Source organism: Crocuta crocuta, unplaced genomic scaffold, assembly GCF_008692635.1.
Source record: "Crocuta crocuta isolate KB4526 unplaced genomic scaffold, BGI_CrCroc_1.0 scaffold126, whole genome shotgun sequence".
Taxonomy (NCBI): Eukaryota; Metazoa; Chordata; class Mammalia; order Carnivora; family Hyaenidae; genus Crocuta; species Crocuta crocuta.
The window spans coordinates 6,710,583-6,737,332 of NW_027531000.1; the positions used below are offsets into that span (position 1 = coordinate 6,710,583).

Sequence of the window (26,750 nt, forward strand, 5' to 3'; positions counted from 1 at the left end):
AGGTGCGCCCCCCCCCCCTTTGGCTTGTCTGTATTTAAAATTTTTTCTCTGATGAATGTTTGCATTACTTGTATAACTTATGCAATAAGTTAAAGTATATAAATTATGAAAATTAAAAATCCCTTACTGACCTTAGGCCAAGGAGGATGGAAATTACTTGGCGAGGCCATTTTTCCTCCCCCTAAGTTGGCCTTTCATGTTCTTTTTTGGGAAACAGGCTAGAAGTGTCCGTCCGCAGAATATGTAAGCCTCATTCTTTTCCCTCGTATGTCACCAGCCACTTATTTCAAACTAGCACTGCTAGTTCATATTTTACAGTCTCAATAACAGCTTAATTTGAAAAGAAGAGGGAGATGGAGAAATAGAAGCTCTGGTGTGTCAGGAGCAAACCTAAGGAGAACAAATGGAATGAGAATGAGTCCAGGCGGCATCACAGAGTTAGAGGGAGAGGAATATGTATAAGTACACTTGTGCGTGACGTCAGTGAATGGTGAATGCCTGGATTATGAAGGCCGAGTTGGTAAAGGTGTGCATTGAGCGTCCTGCCCGGGGAGGCTGTGAGTGGATGGGGTCTAAAACCCTGTCCAGGCTCAGATCGCTGAGTGTCGAGCCCTGAGTACAGATAAAGGGTTTATTTGCCCAGAACGGGTTTCTTTTCTAAATCACTTGTGTGTAGCCCCAAATAGAGCATGATGATTAAAAGCATGCTCCAGCTTTCAAAAGTCCAGCTCCCTGAGTTTGAATCCTTGCACTGCCTGCCACTTACTAACCACCAAGCAGGTGTATGTGTCTAATAGTGTCTACAAGCAGACATGCACGCATGTAGACACATAGATAAGATTGACAACTTTCAGCTTTGAGCAGCTTCTATGTATTGGACCTAGACTTTGTTTAGGAGCACAGCCATGTTTTAGATATCATGTTCCAAACTAAAAATATGCTATTCATAATTGAGTGTACTTATCAAATCATTGTATTATGCACTGCCCGCCCCCAGCAGTTTTTTGGCGCTGTGTGGACACTATTCATATAATAGCATGGCTTCAAGGCAAATGTCAGCTTCTCTGCCTTTTGTGGAAGATTAATGGTGCTTGATTTAACTCCAAACCATGGGTCATTAAAAGTGATTTAACTGTTAGCACCGTCCTCGGCGTCATGTCTGGGTTTCTAAGTGAAGGCTATACTCACAGCTCCGGCAGGGAAATTTTTTGTCAGGGGACAAACGTGCTCCCAGACCTGTGGTTTGCAGGGAACTTTATTAGTGCCTCTCACCGCCAACATGTAACGTGGATATAATTACCCATTACCAGACTCTCCTTCCAGGGGCCGAATCAAGGTGTTTCCACTTCTAAACGGCCACTCTGGCCTCATCTGCAGACCTTCTGCTGCTTCCAATAGCTATGAGTTCATCTGGAAGGATTCCACTTGGGAGGGAATCTATTCTTCCCCTAGATGAGAGTGTGTGATTTTTTCAAATTCATCTTCTGCCTTTTTTCCCCCCCACAATATTTCTATATTTCTTTCCCTATTAAAACTGGTTACCAACAGCACTCTTTTAGACTGTGTTTTAAAATATTTTCTTTGTAGTGTTTTTTTTTTTTTTTTTTTTTTTTTGAGAGACAGAGACGGAATGCGAGTGGGGGAGAGGCAGAGAGAGAGGGAGACACAGAATCCAAAGCAGGCTTCAGGCTCTGAGCTGTCAGCACAGTGCACGACATGGGGCTCGAACCCACAAACCATGAGATCGTGGAGCAGAAGTTGGACACCCAACCGACTGAGCCACCCTGGTGTATTTTAAACAACTGGGATTTTCTAGCTTGTCAGCATCACAGCATCAGGTTTACCTGATGCACTTTAGCTTGTCAGTTCAGGAGAGGCCCTGGGAAGAGAGGTAGCAGGAGACAGCAGAAAGGAGGGTCTGAGTACATCCAATTACTCGCTTTAATAATTCAGTGTGTTTTGCAGTAATAGGCTACAAAGTAAATAGCACTACACATAAGTGCCGTATTTCATTATTTATACACTCCAGAAATTGAAATTTAATTAAGTCACACTCTTGAGACTTTTAACGATTAAGGAGATGCCTAGTCTCGGACAGTGTGGAGCTGGTGAAGCAGCTTTTCCCTCTAAGCCTTCCCTGGATATCATTCTTTGCTTGCACAGAGAGGGCTCAAGCCAGGACAATGGAGACAGCATTTTGCAAACAGCAGTCAATCCCACATCAGAGCCAGCATTCTTATAATACGGCTCTACTACCATTGCTAACCTGAAACATTAAAAAAAAAACTTTGTTAAACATCAGTGATTTATTTATTTAATGATAGCTTGATTGCGATATAATCCAAATACCCTTTCAAGGTGTCCAGTACGGTGGTTTGCAGAGTCATGTGACCATGATCACATCTAATTTCTGAATATTTTCATCACCCAAAAAAGAAACCCCGCACCCATTAAGCAATCACTCCCCATTTCCCTCTTTCCCTAGTCCCTGGTAACCACCATTTCCCTCTTTCCCTAGTCCCTGGTAACCACCAATCTGCTTTATGTCTCTATGGATTTTCCTACTGTGCTCTTTTCCTATGTATGGAATCATCAATATGTGGTCTGTATTTCCGCAAGGTTCATAGTTGACTGTGTTTAAGGTTCATCCACACTATAGGGTATGTACATCAGCACTTCATTCCTTATATTGACGAATTGTTTTCCATTTTATGGGTATGCCATCTACTATTTATCCGTTCATAAGTTGGTGGACTTTTGTGTTAGACTCTCTGGCTATTGTGAATAATGCTACTGTGAACATTTGTGTACAAGTTTGTTTGTGGACATATGTTGTCATTTCTTTCGGGTAGATACCTAGGATTGGAATTGTCAGGTCACATGGTAGGTCTGCATTTAGCCTTCTGCAGCACTGTGGAACCGTTTTCCCAAGTGGCTGCACCATTTCACAGTCCCACCAGTGATGCATGAGGGTTCTAATTTCTGCACATTCTAAGATTATTTATTTATTTTTGAGAGAGAGGTGGGGGAGGGGCAGAGAGAGACTCTTAAGCAGGCTCCACGCTCAGTGCAGAGCCCCCTGTGAGGCTCGATCTCACCACCCTGAGATCATGACCTGAGCTGAAATCAAGAGTTGAACACTTAACTGACTGAACCACTTAGGTGCCCTCTAAGTTTATTTATTGTAGCGGAAACTTTTCTATCATGGCCATGGATTGTCGGCAGTAACATAAATAGAAGGTAATCATCAAAAGAGACACTGAGAAGATGAAACTACATTACGCATTTCTAACTTGGCCATTGAAGGTTCTGTATCTGAGATCTGCTGTCTTTTGACTTGAAAGGGGGATTAGGCAACATTAGAAAGGTGTTCAAGACATGTTATGACCAAGCTGAGAGTCTCTTATTGACTTTGTTGAAAAAGAACTGGAAGTGGAATAGCTTTCTCATTCAGAGACTCAAAGTGATTTGATGCGGTGTCTTAATGGCAGCTGTAACTGACGCATCACCCTCTGGACCATGCGGAACTTGGAGGCATGGATGCTGTGTGCAAGCCCATCTCATCATGTCTCTGCCTTCGGCTCCATGGTTCTGTCATACAAGTAACTCAGAGGTGTAGGGGGTCGTGTTTGTTATATTTGAGGGAGGGTTGTTTTTTCTCATGGTGTGGGGTTTTCTAATAACTCTCGGGTAAATTTGAGAAACTGTCAAGGTTACTGCATTCTTGATAGGATAATAGCTTAGTATTAACCAGGTAATGTCATTTCTGGGAATATAGTCAAAGGACATAATGAAAAGAAGAAAACAATCTGTTGGCACGTACATATTTAGTATCAAAGTTTATTAGTTTTTAAAAATGTGACGGAACAGTTGAAACACCCAACAAAAGGGAAATGCTGATAAGCTATGGTGTTTTAGTTGGATGGAATAGTAAAGAGGCAGTGAAAACGATGGTCCTGAAGACTTAGAAAGTGACAAGAAAAATAAAAATCAGATGAGAAACATAGAAAGTAAAATTGAAAAAACCAAAAAAAATTGTATTCATATTATTAGGATAGTTGTAAAAATACATATTATGCAAAAAGAAGTCATATAAGGCAAGATTTTTTTCCCATTTACCAACTTCAGTATTTCAACACATATGTTTTATATTTTTAATTGAAAATATACATTGTATATTTTATTTTGATCTTTAAAATTTTTTTAACGTTTATTTATTTTTGAGAGAAATAGCATGATGGGGGAGAGGCAGAGGGAGAGGGAGATACAGAATCTGAAGCAGGATCTGAGCTCTAGGATCTGAGCTGTCAGCACAGAGCCTGATGCAGGGCTTGAACCTGTGAATGTGAGATCATGACCTGAGCTACAGTAGTCAAACACTTAACCGACTGAGCCACCCAGGTGCCCCTTTTCTGATCTTTGTTTAAAGATAGAGATTTTGTTTACTTACATCGCCTTATATCGATGGTATATTATGTTGTGCCCCTGATATAAATTACAAGGAATGAATTTGTAATCACCGGCTGAGGTAAGAATTTGGAAGAAAATAAGCAATAAGACCATGACAGAAAATAAAAGGGAGGGTGCTCCTTTCATGTGGTAGTCAGGGAAGCTCATCCTGCTGTTTAAAAAGAGAAGGAAGTATCTGTGCAAAGGGAAGAATTTTCCAGGCAGAGGGCACAGTTTGTGTAAAGGTCCACGATAGGAGCACAGCACTGGGTGTCTCAGGCAGAAAGAAGGAAAGGTGGTGGGTGGAGGGGTCACAAAACCAAAGGGTCAGGAGGCTGGGAACATCTTCTGAGCAGTGGGTGAAGTCCTCAAGAGTGCCAGCAGGGACTGGTGGGGGAGGGATTCTGTGAGAAGCTCAGCTCTTCAGGGAGTTGAGAGCAGTCTCGGGAAGCGACAGCAGCAAAGAGAAGGTAGGTGAGTGTTCATCCACAGACGTCACTCTGAAGACACGTCCAGTGTCTAGGTGTGGCAGTGAGGAACAAGAAGGACACTGGCCCACTTACTGCCCCAGGGGCTCCCGAGGTAGGAGAGGAAGAGCAGCCTCCACTTGGGGGTCTGCTGGAGAGGCGGCATCCTCACAAGGCGGCCATGTTTTCATCAAGGCGAGACATGAAGAGAATTCTCTGAGAAAAGGCCGAGCCTGGATGGGTTTTCCTGAGGGCATAGGGGCAGAGTTTGGGAGAGAAAGGGGAGGAGAGAGGTCAGCTCAGATCATTAGTTCTTGGCTGTAGCTGAACTGTGGGTGGTAGTGGTACAAGTGTGTTAATCAGCAAACTTCAGGATCTCCCCCGAGGGCCACAGGTTCGGGGTCTCTGTGGTGTGGAGGTTGGCATATTAGCAAGCACCTAGGATGACTGATGTGCAGCTGGGTAGGGAATCCCCTGCACTAGCTGCTAATTGGCATCTCTTCCAGCTATAAAACTGCAAGAAGGATGAGCCTTTGGATCAGGGCCCTAGCACTGAACCACAAGGAAGAAATGGATTCAGTGAGCGTTTCACAGGCTGACTCAAGGTGAGAATATGAGAGAGGCGGAGCTGGTGCAAGGGGATTGGAAACATTTTTAAGCCCTACGTTAGGACTCTTTTGTGATGCTAAACCATGAGTTTGTTTCCATATGGCTTAAGTGAAAGGAAATATATTGGCTTAAGAATCGAACTGTCTCCAGTTATGGTCAGGTGTGCCTGTATCCAGGGGTTCAAGTAAGGCCAGCAGATGGGTGCCCCCTCCCCACCTTTTGGCTCTGCTTTCTGCTGTGTTGACTCCCATTCAGATTCTACCAGTGTGGGGGCCAAGATGGGTACCATCAGTTCCAGCCATAGCTGGAAGTTCCTCAGAATCCTGGACAGCAAATGTCTACTCCAGCCCCCTTTTATAAAGTATAAATAAGAACAGAGTTAGCTGTCCATTAGAACAGTGTTCCAGTTCCCTGTCACCCATTCCTGGCCCAAACTTTGTCATCCAAGGGGTTAAGGAGTTTTGGGTTCGTAGACTGGACTTGCCTTGATCCTCAGAGTCTCAAGTGTCATCTGAGACGTGCTGAGGGCGCCATTGGTAGGAGTTGTTGAAAGGCACACCATTTCAGTGCCCTTAAACTTGACTAGTCATTGTGATCACGTGACACAAATGCTTACTACCTGAAGCCTGAGATTTTTAATGTAATGTGAGAGGCAAGAGAGTGGGGGCAGCAAAGGTCTCATTAAATCCCAACCACTGATACTTGAACCGCCACCAGGAGAGGCCTTTATTTTTCTTTTTTAATACCTGTCACCGGACACTGAGAAAGATTGCAGTCCTCAGTCCCTGCTTTTTATACTGCATGGTCCCCAACCAGGGAAGTCTGGAGAGTAGCCTGTATGCTGCAGAGGAGCGCAAGCAGTTTTTAATTAAAAAACAGAAAATTTAGGGACGCCTGGGTGGCTCAGTCGTTTGAGCATCTAACTCTTGATATTGGCTCAGATCATCATGAGATCGAACCCCATGTCAGGCTCTACACTGACAGTCTGGAGCCTGCTTGACATTCTCTTTCTCTCTCTCTCTCTACCCCTCCCCTGCTCTTGTTTTATCTCTCTCTCTCTCAAAATGAGTAAGTAAACTTAAAATATATATATAAAAATCCCCAGAGATAACCACTATCCTGCATTTGTTATTTATCGACCTCGTGTATGTTTACTATTACTACATAAGTCCGTGAACAACATAAATTGCTATTTTCCTTGTTTTTAAGCTTCATGTGAGGTATTATTCTTTTGTTAGTTGCTTTTTTCCTCTTTGATCTTACGTTGATATGTGACTTTCTGATTGGTTCATTTCCACTGCTATGTAGTATTCCTTTTAAACATATTACATATATTCATGATTCTCCTATGCATGGCCAGCAATGTTATTTTTAGTTCTTCACTATTATAAACAGGGCTGCTGTGAACATTGTTGATGGGTCTTGTATAAATATGCGAGAATTTCTTTAGGTTATATATGTAGGTATAGCACTAGAGGGCTGGAGGGTGTATGTGCCTCTTCATTCCTCCTAGATGTTCCCAAATGGCTGTCCAAAATGTTTGGGTCAACTTATACTGCCCCTGGCTATTTCTGAGCTGTCTCCCACCCTCATATCCACCCTCAAGCTTGGGTGATCCAGCATTTATTTTATTCCTTAATTTTTGCCAATCTGAAAATCAAATGGAATCCCTATACTGTTTAAATTTGTATTTCCCTGATTACTAATGTTAATTACTTTGGTTCATGTAGACACCCAATATGTAAAGCTAAACTGGACAGAGTTGTTTGAAATGGGGCAGCACTTCATATTTAAGGTAGCTATGCTGTTGCATTGACCGTTTTCGTACCTTTGGATGATACCTGTGTTCCTAAATATTGAGCATGATTTCAAGCAGATGAGTTTGCATTAAATCTCTTTGGTAGCATGTTTTGGCCAATCTTTTGCATGATTTGTAATTGATTGTGATGTTAGCATTATCTGTGCCACAGCCTTCCCATCCTTTCACATAAGTTAATTGGGGGCTGGCTTTAATAGTGGGTATGAAAACCCACCCACAGAGCTGAGGAAGGGAAGACATCTGAGTCCTTATGGCAGGGGTCCTTGAATTTCCCAGGCATTTTCCTGATTTAGTACCTTTGCTCTCACTGTCTCCTCTGCTTAGAATGCTTCTCACCCAGAAATGCACATGACTCACTTCCTCACCTCCTTCAGGTTGTCATCAGATTTCACCATCTTAGTGAGGACATTCCCAACTTTGCACTGCATAAAAATATCCACCAGCCCATCAGCCACCCCTGTATCCTTCCCTGTTCAAGGGTATACCTCCTTCATAGCCCTATCACCAGATAACTTTCTATGTAAACTCTTCAGTTCCTATTTGCTTTGATTGCTACTTCCTTCTTTGTGTTTCCCTTACCACCCTGACAGTGTAATTTCTGCAAGAGCAGGCATCTTGGTCTGTTTTGTTCACTGCTGTCTTCCTGGTACCTAAAACAGTGCCTGGAGCATAGTAGGTCCTCAGTATAGACTTGTTGGTTAATAAATGGTGTGAAGCTAGCAAGAAAAAGAGCAGAGGAGAGAATATCTGAGACACACACACACACACACACAGAAAAAGAAAAAGAAAAAGAGACAGAGAGAATACATGTGCCAAGACCTGGAGACAACCCAGCAGTCTGCTGACCAGAAATAAAAATGGATGGAAAGTATGAATATGTGACTGTGGCTACAGTTATGAATGGCTGTCCACTGAGGCTGGGGGTGCTGGAGGCAGTTGCTAGAGATACAAATAGGAGCCACGATCATCAGTTTGGACCCAATCTTGAGGGCAGTCAGGAGCCCTTACCTTATTTTAATCAAAAGAATAATGCAATCCTAATTGAGTTTTAGACGAACATCACTCTGGTGCCAGCAAGAAGAAATCAGAAGGTGGGAGTTAAGGGTAAGACTGGCGGCAGGTGGACCATCGAGGGAGCTGTCAGAGTGATCGAAGTGGGAGAAGATGGTGGCCTCGTCAGGTCACAGCAGGAGGACGAAGAGAAGAGGGCAACATTGGGAGATGCTTAGGACATCTCAGGTGTCTTCCTTTGATCTCTGAAGTCAGTGGAATCTGAGTATCTCTGGGCATCTGAGCTTAGTTGAGCCTCCACTAAGCATGCTCGTAAGTAACCAAATCAGAAAGCTCCACCCACGTCTTCACCTCTCCTCCTGATGAAAGAAATCTGGAGCAAGACCGCCACTATTCAACAGAGCAGTGGATAATGGAGCAGTGCACTGATTGGACTCGAAAGTTTTGGAAGGAAGGTAGCATTCCTCGTCCAAGTTTCCCTGGCCTCCAACTCTTTTGTGCAAGTAAATTAGTTTCATTTGTCTCAGGGTACCTTTTCCAGGCCAGCTCCTTCCAACTTGCCTGCAAATGTCTCTCAGTGGTGTGTTTGAGGGTTGGCTGCGTCTCCTTGTCTGGAACAAATCTTTTATTACAAGGAAATAGCTGGATGATGATTCTGGACTCTTGGACCCTATTCCCCTCTCAGCTGTTGACTCAGTATCTGATACCTTGGTAATTTTCAGCTCAACCTGTCTCCTCTCCTGCCTGTTTCTCATTAATATGACTTACATGCTGGAGGCTGAATTTCCAATCTACCACCTCAGCCATCTTGAGCGAGATGGTTAGGATTAACACCTGTTTCTTCCAGACTCTCTGAAGATGTCACGGAGGCGCATGTGTTCTTTTCTTTGCTCACCTCCCGGACTCGCATGATTTTCCTTGGGTGCGGTGGTCATGCATTCCACCGCAACCTAAAACCATCCAGATGATGGAAGTATCATGTTGCTCGTTTCACATGGGAAAGCCACGACCCACCCTCGTCCTGTTCATGTTGCATTCAAATCTAATTTGCGTGGCCTGTGTGAGTGTGAGCGCCACAACCCCTGTGTCAGCTGTTGAAGCTTAGCAATGCTATTTCCAAACATGGGCCATTCGGCAGCCAGCAGGCACTCGACAGCTGAGTGGGGCAGAAAAAGTCTCAGACACCTAAGGCAGGCCAAACAGTGACTCATCCTGCCATTGCCAGGATAAATATGGGAATAAATGGTATTTTTCTCTAAGCAGGAAGAATTGTCAAAATGCTTATCACTTTATAAAATATAACAGATTGTGCCTGTTCATGTTTTGAAATGTTCCAACGATTCACTAGCTGTTTTTTTTTTTTTTTTTAATGAGTTTAGTAATAGCTGTAACTTGTTTTTCTTCTTCCTAGGAGGCCTGGAGAACTCAGAAGTTTCCAGGCTGTGCTGCCTCGAGAGCTCTGGATCCACTTGGCTGTGGTGGCCTGTGGCAACCGGCTGGAGGAGACACTGGTCATGCTCAAATCAGCTGTACTCTTTAGCCACAGGAAGATGCAGTTCCACATCTTCACGGAAGACTCTCTGAAGCCTGAGTTTGATAAGCAGGTGAATGTGTGGAAAAGGCGGTGTCATATTACTGAGGGCAGACACAGTGCATTTTGGGAAATGCATATCCTGGTTGCTAATGTATTTTTGCTGTGGGCTCAGCAGTGTGGCCATAAACTCCTCACTCGGAGCCTTACTGTTCTTATTTATAATGCAGGGATGGTTACACCTGCCTTACAGAGATACCATAAGGTTCTTTGAGATGATGCCCTCGAAGCCCTTGACCCAGAGCTTGAGCCTCTGGTGTCATTAACACTATTCCCATTTGGGGGACAGGTAGCTTTTTCAAAAAATCTATTTATATATGTGTTTTGAATGATGAATAATAGATGTTCATTAAAATAAATTCAAATGATATAGATGTTATGAATTAAAAGGTAGGAGTCCTTTCTACCCTCAGTCTCACACAGGAAGCTATCAGAGTTACCAATTTTGAGTTATTCTTCCATGTTTTTTCATGTACAGATGTGTGGGTGTGTACCTGTGTGACTATATGTATATGTGTATACATGTGTATTTGTGTATATAAACATCTGCATGTTTGGGGAGCTATTCCTGCCTGTGGGTCCTGTCCCTGTGCTTTAATAAAATCACTTTTTGCACCAAAAAAAAATTAACTATCTCCATGTTTAACACATACAATTGTATGGACCTAGATTAAAGTGTATTTCTTTTACAAAATCAAGGTTATTCTCTATGCATCATTCTGGAACTTGCTTCCCCTCCCTTAAAACCATATTGTCAGCATCATTCCAGGTCGCACATTCTTACCTCATCTTTTCTGGTGACTGCACAGTATCTTGTTATATATCTGGATCCTTTTTTATTTGACTCTTCCTATACTGAGGAACAAGTAATGATTTTTACCAATACACAAGGAGAGCTTTGCAACTACCTCTTCTCCTCAGTCTAGGTACGTGTGTGACTTTGCAGACCAAACTTTGCTTTGTCTCGGAAGTTTACCCTTGTGGTAAGGCCCCGAGTGCTGGTAGAGTGAGACCGTGTTTTGCTCTGTGTCTCCTGACTTGGGTCAGCAGGGCAGTCTCCTGTCACCAGGCTGGCCGCACTAATGAGAAATGCCAAAGAAGCATGTCGAGCAGAGAAAGGCTAATAACAGAAAGCTGGAAAACGTGTTATGTTTCCTAAAGAAAAATATCACCTTGACATCCTCACCAAGGGAAGCCAAAGAACAAATAGTCTCGAAGCTTTGAAATTGATTGGAAACTGCCTTGAAAAAGATCTGAGTCAAAGGAAAGTAAAGGGGATGGAACACACATGGTTTGCTGCTCTGAAGCTGTGGGGAAAGGAGACGATGATGGTCATTATCATTTATCAAGGGCTTCTGATGTGTGATGTACTCTTCTTTAACCCTTGAGAGAAGGTAGCACTCATGTCTCTGTTTGGCAAACAGATCATCGAGGCTTAGAGAGTGTTAGTGATTTGCTCATCAGGTGTCAGTTCAAGGTCACAGACTTGAACCTCCATGAGCTTAACTCACTGTGCCATACTCCATCTTGAACTAGTAGGCAGAAGACTCAAATGCAAGCCTCAGCTCCACTGTGCACCTGCTACTTGATCTCTGGCAAGTCTGGTGGCCTTTTAGAGCTTCAGCTCCCCTGTCTGTAACTTGAAGCTGGTAGCATTGATCAAAGAGCTAAGATTTCTGGAATCGGGATAGGCTAGGTCAGACTGCTGAAACACCTCCCGAAAAGCTCAGAGACTTACCCCGTGCCTGCTTACATGTCTCACACACGCACTCAGGTCCAAGACCGAAGAAGACAAAGACTGTTCATGCTCTTTTATATTTTTAAGTTTATTTATTTTTTTTAGTAATGTCTACAACCAGCCTGGAGCTTGAATTCACAACCCTGAGATCAAGAGTCACATGTTCCTCTGACTGAGCCAGCAGGGCGCCCCAAGACTGTTCATGCTTTGAGTTGCACCTGCTAGAACACTTGGCCTCTGAAGTTCTTGGGATGCCACACAGGAGAGAAAGAGACAAGTGGTTCATGGCTATGCGTTTCACTCCCTCAACTTGACAGTGACGTGAGTCTTTTCTGCTCGCATGTAACTGTCCGGAAGCAGTCACGAGGCTCACCCAGTGGCAAGGGCCTGAGAAGTACTCAGGGTGCAGGAAGGCAGGAAAAACTGGCTCTGTGCATGAACTCTAGTGATGTCTTACACAACATCCACCGAACAAGTATTTATTGAGTACCCACTGTGTGCTAGAAGCTGGGACGTGAGATGGAGCAGAACAAAAGAGACTTGAACTTAGAAGAGATGAGGGGAGGGGCTCCTGGGTGGCTTAGTCGGTTAAGCGTCTGACTTTCGCTTAGGTCATGATCTCGCGGTTCGTGGGTTCGAGCCCCGCGTCGGGCTCTGTGCTGACTTCCAGTTCAGAGCCTGGAGCCTGTTTCAGTCTGTTATTCCCTCTGTCTCTGCCCCTCCCCTGCTCACGCTGTCTCTCTCTCTCTTTCTCCTAGAAATAAATAAAAATATTAAAAAAAAAAAAAGAAGAGATGAGGGGAAGGAAGATGTGATGTGTATAATTATGTATATGGGGCAGATCGTATTTTCCAGAGAAGCCCCCAGCGGCCCCACGTTGTGTTGTTTGCATCCTCATGTGCTTTCCTCCTTCACTGACCCAAGGTTGGCCTCTGTGACCAGCAGCATAGAGAGGCCGCAACGTGACATCAGTTCTGAGATTAGGTTTTAAAAGACACTGTGCTTTCTATCTTGGTCACATTCATTCTCCTCTCGGGTCACTTGCTGTGGAGTAAGCCACTTTCATGGCAGAGCAGCGCATGTAGGGATTGACATGATAAGGGATGAAAGCTTCTTGTAACACTCACATGAACGAGCTTGGCGATAGAAGGTCCCGCCCCATCAAGCCTTCAGAGGACTGTTGCCCCAGTCAGAACTTGGACTGCACCCTCAGGAGAGACCCAAGCCAGACCAAAGCTGGGTGGCTTGCAGAGTTTTGACACTAAGAAACTACATGAGAGAATACGTTTTTGTGGTTTTGAGCTACTAAGTTTTGGGGATGAATCGTTATGAGGGAACAGCTAATGCTTACGCATCTACACATGTCGTACGCATGTATGTATAAAAGAGAGCACGCTAACTAATGTTCAGGTGAGGTTTGATGCTAGGGTGTGGAAAGGGTACAGCTGCTCCCTCGCTCTTTCTTGGCTTGGCTGCCCCAGGAACCTTGCCAGCACGTGGTGAGGAAGCCCACAGCAGCCCATATGGAGGGACCATGTGGGGACACCCACCCAGAGAGGAGCTGAGGTCTCCAGCGCACAGCTAGTCTCCACTGGCAGGCCCGCAAGGGGCCTGAATTTCAGAAGCTTTCAGTCTCCAGCTTTCAGAGATTCTAGCCGTGAAGCTAGAAGGGTAAGCCACCCCTCTGTGCCTCATCTGAATACCTGATCCGTGGAATCTGTGAGCATAATAGATGGCGGTTTTATACTAGTAAGTTTGGGGGTAATTTGCTCTAAGCCATAGTAATGGGCACATTATAAATTAGGAACCGAATTGCATGTGAGAATCACTGAGTCTGAAAAAGGATTTGAATTGCTCTGATGACTTTATCCCTTTGGTGGCTCATTTCCTCAGGTCTTTGTTAGACCAGCAAAGCTCAACTAACAAAGGAAATTGTACTCGGTGTTAAAAGACAGGCAGGGCATATGGCCTCATCCCAGTTTAGCTACAAAACGTCGTCTCTTCTGTAAGTTACAGAACTTCTCTCGGTCACAGTCTCTTCATCCGTATCAAAGGGCAAATGAATCTTACTGTTATTACGGAGCATACTTGTGAGGCTGACTCAGATCATCTATTTATTCTTTCATTCCACAGAGATCCTTGGGAACATCTGTAGGTTGGGAACTTTGTTTGCCCTGAAGTAGTAGATCAGCAGCGGTTAGCTTGTGCGAAGCCACAGGAGATGCTGGTGTGGAGGGGCAAGCGATGTTCCCCTTCTCAAAAGTGTCCCGTACAAAACAGAGGCATTGTGGGAATATCCAGTTTCTTGTGATGACTTCCTGTGAAGCTCAGGGCCATATGTTTTAGAGCAGAACACAAAACAAAGTGCCAGTTGACATCATGAGTCCTCTGGGAGCTGTTTATGGGTGAATTCTACTAATTTTAAGTAGACTTCTTAAAAAATTTTGAGCTGTGTGAGTACAGTATACCTGGTGATGTTTACCAAGGAGTTTCCTTGGTTTTTGTCATCTCCCAATATAGAAGCTGAAAATGGCAGCTGGTTGATTTCCTTGCCTCTCCAGGTAGCTGGCGAATCAGACATGTGCCTTAGGTTTGGCTCATCTGTCAGGGAAAGTGGGACATGGAAGTGGGGATCACTACCGTTCCATTCTGGTGATAGGTGGGGCCAGTGGGATGGCAGCATCCTCTGTGTGTGTGTGTGTGTGTGTGTGTGTGTGTGTGTGTGTGTGTGTGATTCTGCCCCAGGATTAGGAGTCAGCAGGAACTTTCAATGGCTGGGGTTGGTATGCAATTCAGATACATGTGTTGAAACAAATGTAGAAAGACTGAACATTGCAGTTAAATGACATAGATTGGCAAAGGTAGATAAACCCATCTAGAAGGTAGGGTCCTAAAGATCAAGGAGTCAAGGAAACCAACAGACCACGGGACCTTTCTGTTCTCTTCCAGGGCTGATTCTGTGGTGCCATGACACCGTTCTACTGAGGATTTGTGCCTGGTGTCCATTCCGAGTGGTCAGTGCTGTTGCACTGTTTGTGCCCCATGTCACTTCTGATGTGTCAATGCAGTTGTGCTGAGTGTTTGTGCCTTCTGTGGGTTCTGATTGGCCAGTGGCCTTCATAAATCAGTTATCAAATCCTTTTTCCCTCTTCCTCTCATTCTGAGATTTCCCTCCCATATATCCATCTCAAAACTGCAAAGTTATTTATTTATTTTTAAAGTTTATTTATTTTGAGAGAGAGAGAGTGTGTGTGCGTTTGTGCCAGCTAGGGAGGTGCAGAGAGAGAAGGAGAGAAAGAATCACAGGCAGACTCCAGGGAGCCCAGCATGGGGCTTGAACTCACGAACCTGATGACCTGAGCTGAAATCAGAAGTCAGACACCTAACCAACTGAGCCACCCAGGTGCCCCGCTTCAAACATTTTTATGTGACCATTGTATGTACCTTATTAAAAAATCATAAAATTATAAATGAAAAGAATCAACCATCCTATTCATGGTCAGGGAGGGCAATATTTGTGTATTTATTTAGATTCCTTTTCTTATACACATCAGAAATGGGATTGAATCTTACATTCCCTTTTATATCACTGAATTTTACATTTTTGAATTTCTTCTAAAACTGGCATTAGCTGCTTTCTTATGTAAAAGACCAGACAGTAACTCTTTTAGGCTTTGCATGCTGTGTGGTCTCATAACTACTCAACTTTGATGTTCAATGTCAAAGCAGCCATAGAAATATGTAAATAATTAGGTGTGGCAGTGTTCCCATAAAACTTTTACTTATGGACACTGAAATTCAAATCTCATGTCATTTTCCCATGTCACAGGATATTACGTTTGTTTTTTGTTTTTGTTTTTTAGCTATTTAAAAATGTCAAATCATTCCTGGCTCGTGTGCTTTGGATTTGGTTGGATTTGATCATTGTAGTACCAAAGGCTTGCCAACCCTCATTGTACAATGTTGTCATTAGTTGCTACATCATATTCGGTTCTGGAGACAAACCCCAGAGCTTATTTAACCAGATTGTTATTTAGGTTGTTTCCAACTTTTCACTGTTACAACATTATGATAAACAACCTTGTAATAAATATAAATGTACATTTGGAATTTTTCCATAGAAAATTCTTACAAGTGGGGCACTTGGGTAGCTCAGTTGGTTCGGCGTCCGACTTTGGCTCAGGTCATGATCTCCGGTTTGTGGGTTCGAGCCCCATGTCAGGCTCTGTGCTGACTGCCAGCTCAGAGCCTGGAGCCTGTTTTGGATTCTGTGTCTCCCTCTCTCTCTACCCCTCTCCCGCTCATGCTCTGTCTCTCTCTGTCTCAAAAATAAATAAACTATTAAAAAATTTTAAAAAAAAAGAAAATTCTTAGAAATAGAACCATTGTGTCAGTGGGGAAGTAGATAAGCATACCAAAGGATGCTCAACATCGTATGTCCTTGGGGAGCTGCAGATGAAGACAGTGAGATACCGCTACATGCCTGTCAGACTGGCTAAAATCCACAACACCAAATGCTGTCGAGGATGTGCAGCAACAGAAAATCTCACTCATTGCTCATGGAAACACAAAACAGCACAGCCCCTTTGGAGAGCAGTTTGACAATTTCTTAGCTAGATGGAGACTGACCACACACTCCAGCAACGGCACTCTTTGGCATTTATCTATATGAACTGAAAAATTGTCCACCCAAAAACCTGCACATGAATGTTTAGAGTAGTGTTATTTGTAAATCACCCCAAACTGGAAGCGATCAATATATCTTTCTATGGATAAATGTAGAAACAAACCGTTGTATGTACAACGGAATGTTATTCAGTGCTAAAAAAACATACAACGGAATGTTATTCAGCGCTAAAAAATAAATAAGCTATCAATCCACAAAAAGACATGGAGAAACCTTAAATGCATACTACTCTGTATAAGAAGCCAATCTGAACACGCTATGTACTGTATGATTCCAACTATATCATGTTCTGGAAAAGGCAAAACTAAGAGACAGTAAAATAATAAGTGGTTGTCGGGGTGCCTGGGTGGCTCTGTCAGTTGGACGGCTGGCTCTTGATTCTGGCTCATGTCACCATCTCACGGTTTGTGAGTTTGAGCCCCGCATTGTACTCTAGGTTGGCAGCCTGGTGTCTCTTTGGAGTCCTGTCTCTCTCTCTCTCTCTCTCTCTCTCTGTCTCACCAAATAAACTTAAAAAAATAAAAATCAGTGGTTGTAGGAATTCAGTGGGAGGGAGGGGGAGGGGATTTTTAGGGTGCTGAAACTATTCTGCCGCAGTGGGTACCTGCCATCATGCATTTGTCCAAATCCCTAGAATGAGTGAACCCTAAGGTTAGCTATGGACTTTGCTTACTAACATATTGATGTTGGTCCATCATTTGGAACAAACATACCACAGTAATGTAAGATGTAGATAATAGAGGAAACTGGGGGTGGGAGTGGGGGTGGAGAGGGGAAGAAGAGAGGGTAGTTGGGAACTCTATGCTTCCCACTTAGTTTTTCTGTAAACATAAAACTGCATTGAAAACTAAAGCCTGTTAAGGAAATGATTTTATCATGAAATTAACATATGCAAAGAAAACAATATATACTCACTGTAAAAGTTATGAAGAACACAGAAATAAACTTAGAAAATGAAACTACTACAACCACCTCCACAGGTGCCCACTTTTAACAATTTAGTGTCCATCTGTCCAGATTTTTGTCTCCATATAAAATATATGTGCATATAATTTCCCTTTAAGAAACACATTAAGAAATTTCTTGTGTATTTTGCTTTATCTAAAACCTGAGTATCTATCATAAATATTTCTTCCATGCCAGCGAATATAGATCTATTTTATTTTAACTGTTACAGTAGTCTATTGTATAGTTCTATCATAATTAATTTTCCCACTTATTGGTCATTTAGTTTGTTCACAAGGATTTTTTTTTTAATGTTTTATTTATTTCTGAGAGAGAGACAGTGTGAGCAGGGGAGGGTCAGAGAGAGAGGGAGACACAGAATCTGAAGCAGGCTCCAGGCTCTGAGCTAGCCGTCAGCACAGAGCCTGACACGCGGCTCGAACCCATGAACCGTGTGATCATGACCTGAGCTGAAGTCGGACACTTAACCGACTGAGCCACCCAGGTGCCCCAAGGATTTTTTTTTTTATTACAAAGTAGGTTGTGTTGAAACTCTTGTGCCTTTATCTTTTGAGGTTGGTTACTGCCACTTTCCAAAGTGCCCTCTTGGAAATTTACTCAAATTTACACTCCTCTTACATTATTTATGTGTCAGCCTCCTAACACCCTTGCCAAGTTTGGATGTTATTTATTTATTTATTTTTATTTCTAGCCATGGTCTTTCATTCATTGAGCATTAACAGCAGCGGTGAAGTTAGATTTTCTATAAGCTGCCTGCATAGTGTTCACTTGAACATCCAGAAGCTTCAGATGTTTTCCATATCTCTGGGGCCTAATCACCCTCTTCTTGTATTCCTTGTTTTTTAGTTACGGCAGTGGCCTGATTCGTATACAAAGAAGTTTGAGCACCGAATCTACCCCATCACATTTTCGGTTGGAAACCCTCAGGAATGGAAGAAATTATTCAAACCGTGTGCTGCCCAGAGGCTCTTTCTTCCGGTAGGAACACGAGCTGTAAATAAGGTGCTGCTCAAGACAGAACTGCTCTTGCAAACATGGTGAAATTAACTGGTGTGTGTTGAGAGACATTTTCCTTAAAGCTGAACATGTGTTTCTTAGATTCATTCCATAGTTGAGTCTCTTACTCTTCAAGATATAGAGAAAGGGTTCCTGTGTTCAAGAAGTTGTCTTCCCGGGGGCACCTGGGTGGCTCAGTTAGTTGAGTGTCCAACTTTTGATATTGGTTCAGGTCATGAACTCACGGTTTGTGGGTTCAATCCCTACGTCAGGCTCTGTGCTTCCAGTGCAGAGTCTGCTTAGGATTCTCTCTCTCCTCGCTGTTTGCCTTTTTCTGTCTCTCTTTCTCTTTCTCTCTCTCCCTCAAAATAAATAAGTAAACTTTAAAAAAAGTGTCTTTCCAAAAGATTGAGGGACTAAGAGCATCCATCCTAAGCGTGTCTTGTATTATGAGTCTTTGTGACTTTGGTCCTACATTTACTACCTCTGTGAACTTCAGTAAACCCCCCACCTGATCCAGGCCTCATGTTTCTCCATTGGTTTGGCACATAGTTGGCCCTCAATAGATGTTTGCTTTGATTATTATTATTTCTCTTATAACAATAACTACTGCCAGTTGTAGCCATGCTAGGGAGTAATTCAGAAAAGGCCCAGAGTTCTGGTTCAGGCTTTCACTTTTGAATTTTTTAATTGAATGCTTTTGTTTCCTTTGTAAAAATTCTAAATAGAAAAATCACTGAAGCTACATCAAAAAAAATTTTAGTGTTTATTTTTTGAGAGAGAGACAGAGCATGAGTAGGGTAGGAACAGAGAGAGAGGGAGACACAGAATTCAAAGCAGGCTCGGAGCTGTCAGCACAGAAACCAAGGTGGGGCTCGAACTCATAAACCGTGATATCACGTTGAGCTGAAATCAGATGCTTAATCGACTGAGCTCCCAGACATCCCTCACTGAAGATACATCAAAACCTATGTCTATCATGGAGGAAAGATGGCACCTTTGACTCATGAATTGCAGTCTTGACATTGGTGAGATTTGTGCTTTCGGCAAACATTTACTTGGTGCCCGTTAAGTACTAGGCCCTGGGTTAGTGATGGCAGAACGGTAGCGAACGAGTTAGTGATAGCCTTGCTCCCTTGGAGTTTGAGCCTAGCAGGGCCCTGAACAGGTAACTGGAAGTATGATCTACAATGACATCTCATGGATATATGTGTAACCTGGGATTCCACACTAGTCAGAGAGAGGTCTTTGGGGCATTGCATTTATACTGAGGCATGAACACAGGAGAAGTGGGGATCACTGAGTGGAAAGGGCCTGGCTGGCAATGAGAGAGAAGAAGGCACCAAGCAGATGGAGCAGTATGTTCAAAGGCCCTGAGTTGGGAAGAAGCATGTTTGAGGTAATGACAGAAGGGAGAGGAACTGGAGCACAGAGCAAGATGGGATGAAGAGGTCAGTAGCGGTTGCATTGTCTGGTCTTTGCGTTATTAAGGACATTGAGAAGCCGTTGACTGATTTCTAGCCAGGAAGTGGCATGATTTGACTTGTATTTTAAAGTGGACACGCTAGTTCATTGCAGTGTGGCCAGTAGAATCGCTAGGCCAGTTGCTGATGAGGTAGGCTATTGTGGGTGCCCTAAAGATGGATTCAGAACCTCCCCAAGAAGTAGTATTTATCAGTCCTCATGACTGGCTGCTATTAAGAGTTGAATTGGCCAAGTGAGGTGATAAAGATTTCACCCAGGTTTCTGACCTGAACAGATAATAAGGCTGATCTGTTTGAAATTGCCTATATTCAGCTATGCATGACCTTCCTGTGGCTCATCCTACTAAATGGATGGTGGTTCTTGGAGACATGGAAAAGACAAAAGGGTGATCAATTTTCATAGGAAGGAGATGAGTTTCGTTTGGGTCCTATTTTGACTTAGAAGTGTCTAGGAGCTGACCATGCCGAGAAATCTCATCATCCTTTGGCTTGAAATCCTAAATGACAAGTTGGTCCTTTTAGCATTTCTTACCCAGAACCCATGAGAAGAAAAAGGCCTAGCTGTGCTGTTGGTGCCTATCTGCGCACACTCACTCCCTCCGTCATTTAATGGCCTGCTTGTCACATGCCACAGACCTTCCTGTGAGGTGGGATTAAGTGCATAAAAGTGTGGGTAAGGAAAGACTACCTCACACTGGATCTAAAATCTGTGCGTTGGTTACGTAATAACTGATTGCCGTTTTAGAAGATGAGGAAAAAATGTCAGGTTTCTTTTTCCTTGTCTCTGTTTTAGGGGAGAAAATGTATTTGAAAGCCCAAGTTCCTGTTCGAAAATTGTCATCCAACCTATACAAAAAGTATAAGAAACCCAGTGGAACCACAGTTGAGTTTTCCCTGACCTTGAGTTGTGACTTTATTGCTACTATTAAAAAAACAAACCTACCCCATGATGGTTTTCATTCATTCCCAGCTAAGGAAGTATTCATTTTGAATGACAAATGAGTGTTGGTATTCCTTATCTGCTTTTGATAATGGAAACTAGCCCTCCTTAAAAATAATAAAGAGAGATTGTGGTTGACAGGACATTTACCTTCTCTAAGTCGTGTATCATAACAGTAGATTATGGCATTTTGGGCCATCGGTAGAATGTACTGATCCTCAGGGTAATTTGAAATAAAATCTAGGTGACATTTTCCTTGAAATTCATCTCTGTAAAACCAAATCAGAGGCACTGCTGAGTCAGCAGAGTGAAGCTAGAGATCCCCAAATGCGAACATTCTAGCAAGTGGTAGGTCAGTCGATTGAGAACCACAATCTCCCTCATATTCTGAGGGGGTGTCATCTACCTCAAGCCTGTAGAAAGAAAACCCTTTCTCACATAAGATTTTACTATCAGAATAAGATCAGAGTACAGGTCTGCACCTCAAGCCTATTAGATTCTTAAGTATAATTAGTGGAATTCAGATACCACCAGTTCATGATTTATAAAGTTCCAGAAACCAGTGGACATTTAATTTTCTGTTTCTGTGAATAATGGTTCTAAGAGCAGGACCATCATTAGACAAAATAAACTCCAACTGACTTGTACTAGTAAGTTCTCTAAGATGCATACTGCTTTCAGGTAACTTAGAAGCTTAAAGTATTTAAAACAATCTGTCAATTACGAATAAATCAAATCTGTTCATTAAATTTTATCCTATAATAGTGCTTTTCCCTTTTTCTTTAGTGACATCCATAAAGCTTTCACTATTATAAAAATAATTGTCATGAATTCATATCACCTTTCTCCCATTTAACTGCAATTAGTGAGATTTTATAATGGCTCTTGCCATTATAATTTTGTTGCACACTCTGCCTCCTTGATTCCAAAAATCTATCTCCTCACTAATTATGATCTTCTGGGGATCCTAAAGATATTTAAAACATGACAGAGATCACTGAATTGCAGAACTTTCAGAGACTTTATTGGTGAATGGCATCCAATATGGAAATTTACATTAGCTCAAGGTGCTATGTAGTTCTCACTCAGGGAGAAAGGCCCTTTTTAACAAAGCGTTGATAAGTTCCAAGATTTCAGTACTATCTGATGTCATTCTTGCTCCCAAAACTTGTCACAAACATCCATCTCAGAAGAAGAAGTTAGGGAAGACTGTTGTCATGAGAGGTAGAATAAAATTGCTTCCAGCCTTGACCTGTAAACTCTTCCTGAATTTTCTGGATATTTCCATAGGTCTAACAAACTTGACCATCCTTTATTATTTGGTATATCATGCCAAATAAATAGGAATCTTAGATTACCTAGATTTTCTACATCACATCGAGAGTAGCAATATATAATCTTCCCTTTTGTTAAAGGGAAGTTTCTTAAAGTGGTTTGTAACTGGTTCCAATATTTGGAAAACTGTGTACTTAACAAGAAATATTGTAATGAGTCAACTGCAAGCTAATGGACAAGAGAGGTTACCTGACTTATAAGAACTTACTGTAATTAAGGTCAGGCCTCTGTACTATTATTAATATTATAACTCAGCAGTAGCAGTTAACATTGAGGCTTCCTTGGAACTCGTGCTTTGGACGTCAACAAATATTGACAGATGTATGCGAACATATTAAAAATCCTTAGTAAGAGGAACATCTATTAGAATCACTACAAATGATGTCTCTATATTTCATTAAGCATTAAGAGGCTATAAATTATTAGGGTAAGATGAGCTATCAAAAAGTTCCCTTGAAAATGACCCTGGATACCAGTTTGGTTGAAGAAGCTTTCCATAGTCCTTATCATTTACTCACACACTATTAAAGGTTTGACATTCGGGATATTAGTTACAACTCTTGGTTACATGTGAAAAAACTCAACTTCCAACTAGCTAAGGAAAGAAGGAAATGTTTTGGCTTAACTGACCGTGAAGTGCAGATGATCCCAAGCATAGGGCTGATCCAGGGGCTCCCATATGTCACCCAGGCTCTGAGTGCCTCTCCCTCTGTTCCTTCCAAGGCTCACTCCAGGAGCATAATGACTGCTTGAAGCAGCCTGAGATCCAAATTCTCAAAGCTTAGCTTAGCAGAAAAAAGAACAGAAAGCGTGGCTACTTGCAAAATGGTGGCAGAGGAACTCTGCGGAAATGTTCCCCAGAGAGGTAGGCATAACTGGTGAAGATTATTTTTAAAGCAACTATCTAGAATCTTTGGAGATTGTGCTAAGGGCCTAAGCAAATAAGGAAACAGATTATTCAAGAAAATCTATTAATGTAACCAAGTCCAAGCTTGTTTTGCTTGCTATACAACAAGTCCATAATCTAGAGGCAAGATGTTGGGGTAAGGAAAGTGATTTTGTTTGGAAAGCCAGCAAACCAAGGGGATGCAGACTATCTTCCTAAAGAACCATCTCCCCTTGGCAGGAAATTCAAGCTTCTTTTATATTGTTAGCAAAAGCGGGAGACTGAGAGAGGATTGGAGTCCATAGATGACTGATTTCTGTAGATATCTGAAGAGGGTTGTGTAACTTCTTTGTCCTTGGTCACTTGATCTTTGTGTACAGGAATCTGGTCATGTCATTCCTGTGAATGTTATGCGTGGCATAGTCATTTCTGTTTGTGCTTTCTTATCTCCTCAGGTAAGGTAGGTTTGGAGTATAAAGCAGTTTTTGCACATCTTAGCTGTAAGCAAAATTTCTTTGCTGATTAACATGGCTACCTATAGGGCTAAAGCAGAAGTTTTTTTTTTTTTAATTTTTTTTGTTTTTGTTTTTGTTTTTTTTTACAAATAGTTTATTGTCAAGTTGGTTTCCATATAACACCCAGTGTAAAGCAGAAGTTTCTAAGCTTAGGTCACACCAGCAAGGGAAATCGAAGCAACATGGAGTCAGACATGTTGGTGTTCTCCATGTTACAGTAAAACTTGGTGAGAAACAGGGAGAGTCTGTGACCTTTGAACCTCCCTCCGGTTTTCCCTTCCAACTCAGCATGATGGAAAGTCAGCTCTGGATAATTCAGTCAAGAATACAGGGATCCTTTCTCTGCAGCTCCCAGTTGAGACATAACGGTATCACCTCGGGAAGGGCAGGTCATGAGCAGTTCTCATCTCTACCAGCTATGCATCACAGAGCTTACATTCCAGGCAAAAGTAACCAACATCCTGGGGCTTCCTTAAGAGGAAGCTGGTACCTTCGTGAAAGCAACAAACAAAACTATAGGCCAGTTAGTTTACCAGGGAGAACAAGGGAATGAGAAATAAAAAGTACCTTCTTGATGCCAGAGCAATGTTCAAAGACTGGCCCAAAAACTATCCCTGCCAATGAGCCTAAATTTAATTGGATCAGATGGAGGAACACTTTGTGCCTCAAAAACAATTAGCTGACAATTAGTGGAAGCTGATAGCTGGGTGCAGTACCAACAGAGGTAGACAGCTTAGCAGAAAGATTAGAGAAAGAGTCAGTCAAAGAGAGGTGGTAAAACCACTCTCATTGCGGGGTGGTTGTGTGCATGCCCAAGGCTGTATCCACCAAGGAACAACGCCACAGGCCGCATACAGTGGGTGAAGCAGACTTCTCTAAAACAGTCCAGGCAAGATTCTAAACAAATAAAGAAAGAAAAAAAACATCATTAACCCCCGTAGGTTGGAGTTGCTAAAATATATTCTCTAAAACATCCTATCGTGCTATAATACATTAACATGCTAAATATGTTATCCATATTTTTTCATCAAAAAAGTTCGAGGCATTCAAAGGAACAGGAAAGTGTGACTCATTCATAGGAAAAAATTGCAAGCAATAGAAAATGCCTGTGATAGGACCCAGATGTCAGATTTAATAGAAAAAGACTTCACCCCTTTGGGACCAGGCCTCGCCCTGATCACTTGCTGCAGTCTCATCCCTAGGGAACATAGTACAGCCCTGGGGCTCCACTGGTGTGGGCTCAGAACCTGTGGGTATGGGCCTGGTTCCTGAGGGTCTGACCAGGAGGTAGTACACCACCCCCACATGGGCCTCCAGCCCTCCCCAGCTGTCAGTAATTAAAAGAATCTAACACACACACACACACACACACATACACACACACATACACACAGCAAAAGACTTCAAAGCAGCCATTATAAATATTTTCAAGCAACAAAAGGGAACCATACTTAAAGAAGTAAAGTAAGCAATGATGACAATGTTTCATAAAAGTAAGAATATCAACAAAAAGATGAAACTTATTTTTAAAAAGAGCCAAATGGAACTTCTGGAGTTAACAGTTACAATGATTGAAATGAAAAGTCATTAAAGAAGCTCACAGCAGATCTGAAATTAAAGTAGAAAGAATTGGTAAATTTGCAGATAAATCAATAAAAGCCATGCAGTCTTAAGAACAAAGAAAAATAATGAATAAAATTGACCAGAGACTGAGAGAAATGTGCAACACATCAAGCAAGCGAGCATATGCATGGTAAGAGTGCCAGAAGGAGAGGAAAGAGAGAGAGAGAGAGGGAGGAATAGAAAAAACTGAAGAAATAATGGTTGCAAACTTGCCAACTTGATGAAAAACTATCTATCCATCAAAGTTGAAAGAACTCTAAGTAAGATAAACTCGAAGAGATCCACATGCAGACAAATCATAATAAAGATCCTGAAAGACAAAGTCTTAAAAACAACTAGAGAGGGGCGCCTGGGTGGCTTAGTCGGTTAAGCGTCCGACTTTCGCTTAGGTCATGATCTCGCAGTTCGTGGGTTCGGGCCCCGCGTCGGGCTCTGTGCTGACTGCCAGCTCAGAGCCTGGAGCCTGTTTCAGTCTGTGACTCCCTCTCTCTCTGGCCCTCCCCTGCTCACGCTGTCTCTCTCTCTCTCCTAGAAATAAATAAAAATATTAAAAAAAAAAAAACAACTAGAGAAAAACAACTTGTTCATACAAGGGAACTCCATTTAGATTAACAGCACATTTCTCATTAGAAACTATGCAGGCCAGAAGGCCATGGAATGACATATTTGAAGTGCCACGGGGTGGGGGGAAACTGCCAACCAAAAACCTTCTATCCAGCAAAACTGTTTTAAAAATGAAGGTGAGATAGGCTGTGTGCCCAACAGTCCAGTGGATCTGTCTATTGCTTCAACAGGGTTTGGATGGAACAGACCCAAGCATGAGCCTTCTACCAGCCTCCTACCACCCTCCAAATTTTTTTCAAGTTGCAACCTTCAGAACCATCTTCTCAGGTACCCTCTGCCTCTGGGACCAGCCAACACCCTGTTTTGAGCTTAGCTCCTTATTATCTATCATATATGAGCTCTCAAATTCATCAGGATTATTCCATAGAAGTGGGGGCTGCTGTCAACCACCTGGTCAGCATCTACCGGCCTCCTACACCTATATCTTTTTGGGCTTCTATTTCTACTGCAAAGATTTGGCTCTGGAGGGCATGGGCTACTTTTTCCACAAGTTGGCTGAGGCAGAGTGAGCCTACTGAGCTGTCTCTTGAAGGTGCAAAACCAGCACTGTGGCCATGCCCTCTTACAGGATGTGCAGAAGCCATACCAAGATGAGTGGGGTAAAACCTTGGATGCCATGGAAGCAGCTCTTGTTCTGGAAAAGAACCTGAACCAGGCCCTTTTGGATCTGCATGCCCTGGATTCTGCCCACACAGACGCCCATTTCTGTGACTTCCTGGAGAACCACTTCCTAGTTGAGGTGAAACTCATCAAGAAGATGGGCGACAAACTTTCTAACCTCCCCAGGCTGGGCTGGGTAGGAATCTATTTGAAAGGCTCACCCTCAAACATGACTAGGAGCCTCTCAAGCTCAGCAGCCTTTGAGGGGCCCTCTGGAATCCCTCTGGTGCAAGGACTTATGCCTGGGCCTCTTCTGAGGCTGCAAGACATCTTTTTAACCATCCTGGAGCCCTTTCCCAGCCTTCTCCCAAGCCATGGACCAAATGGAAACAATAAGGCTTCTTGCAGAG

At 42.7% G+C, this 26,750-nt stretch overlaps 1 protein-coding gene across 1 annotated transcript in view; it reads left to right on the plus strand.

Annotated features, from left to right (window-relative positions):
* Positions 1-26,750, plus strand: part of GXYLT2 (glucoside xylosyltransferase 2) — a 103,816-nt gene that overhangs the window by 22,905 nt on the left and 54,161 nt on the right. The window contains exons 5-6 of the mRNA XM_077770648.1: positions 9,767-9,959; positions 18,184-18,315. Coding sequence (XP_077626774.1) covers positions 9,767-9,959; positions 18,184-18,315 — 325 coding nt within the window. The remainder of the gene's footprint in view (positions 1-9,766; positions 9,960-18,183; positions 18,316-26,750) is intronic.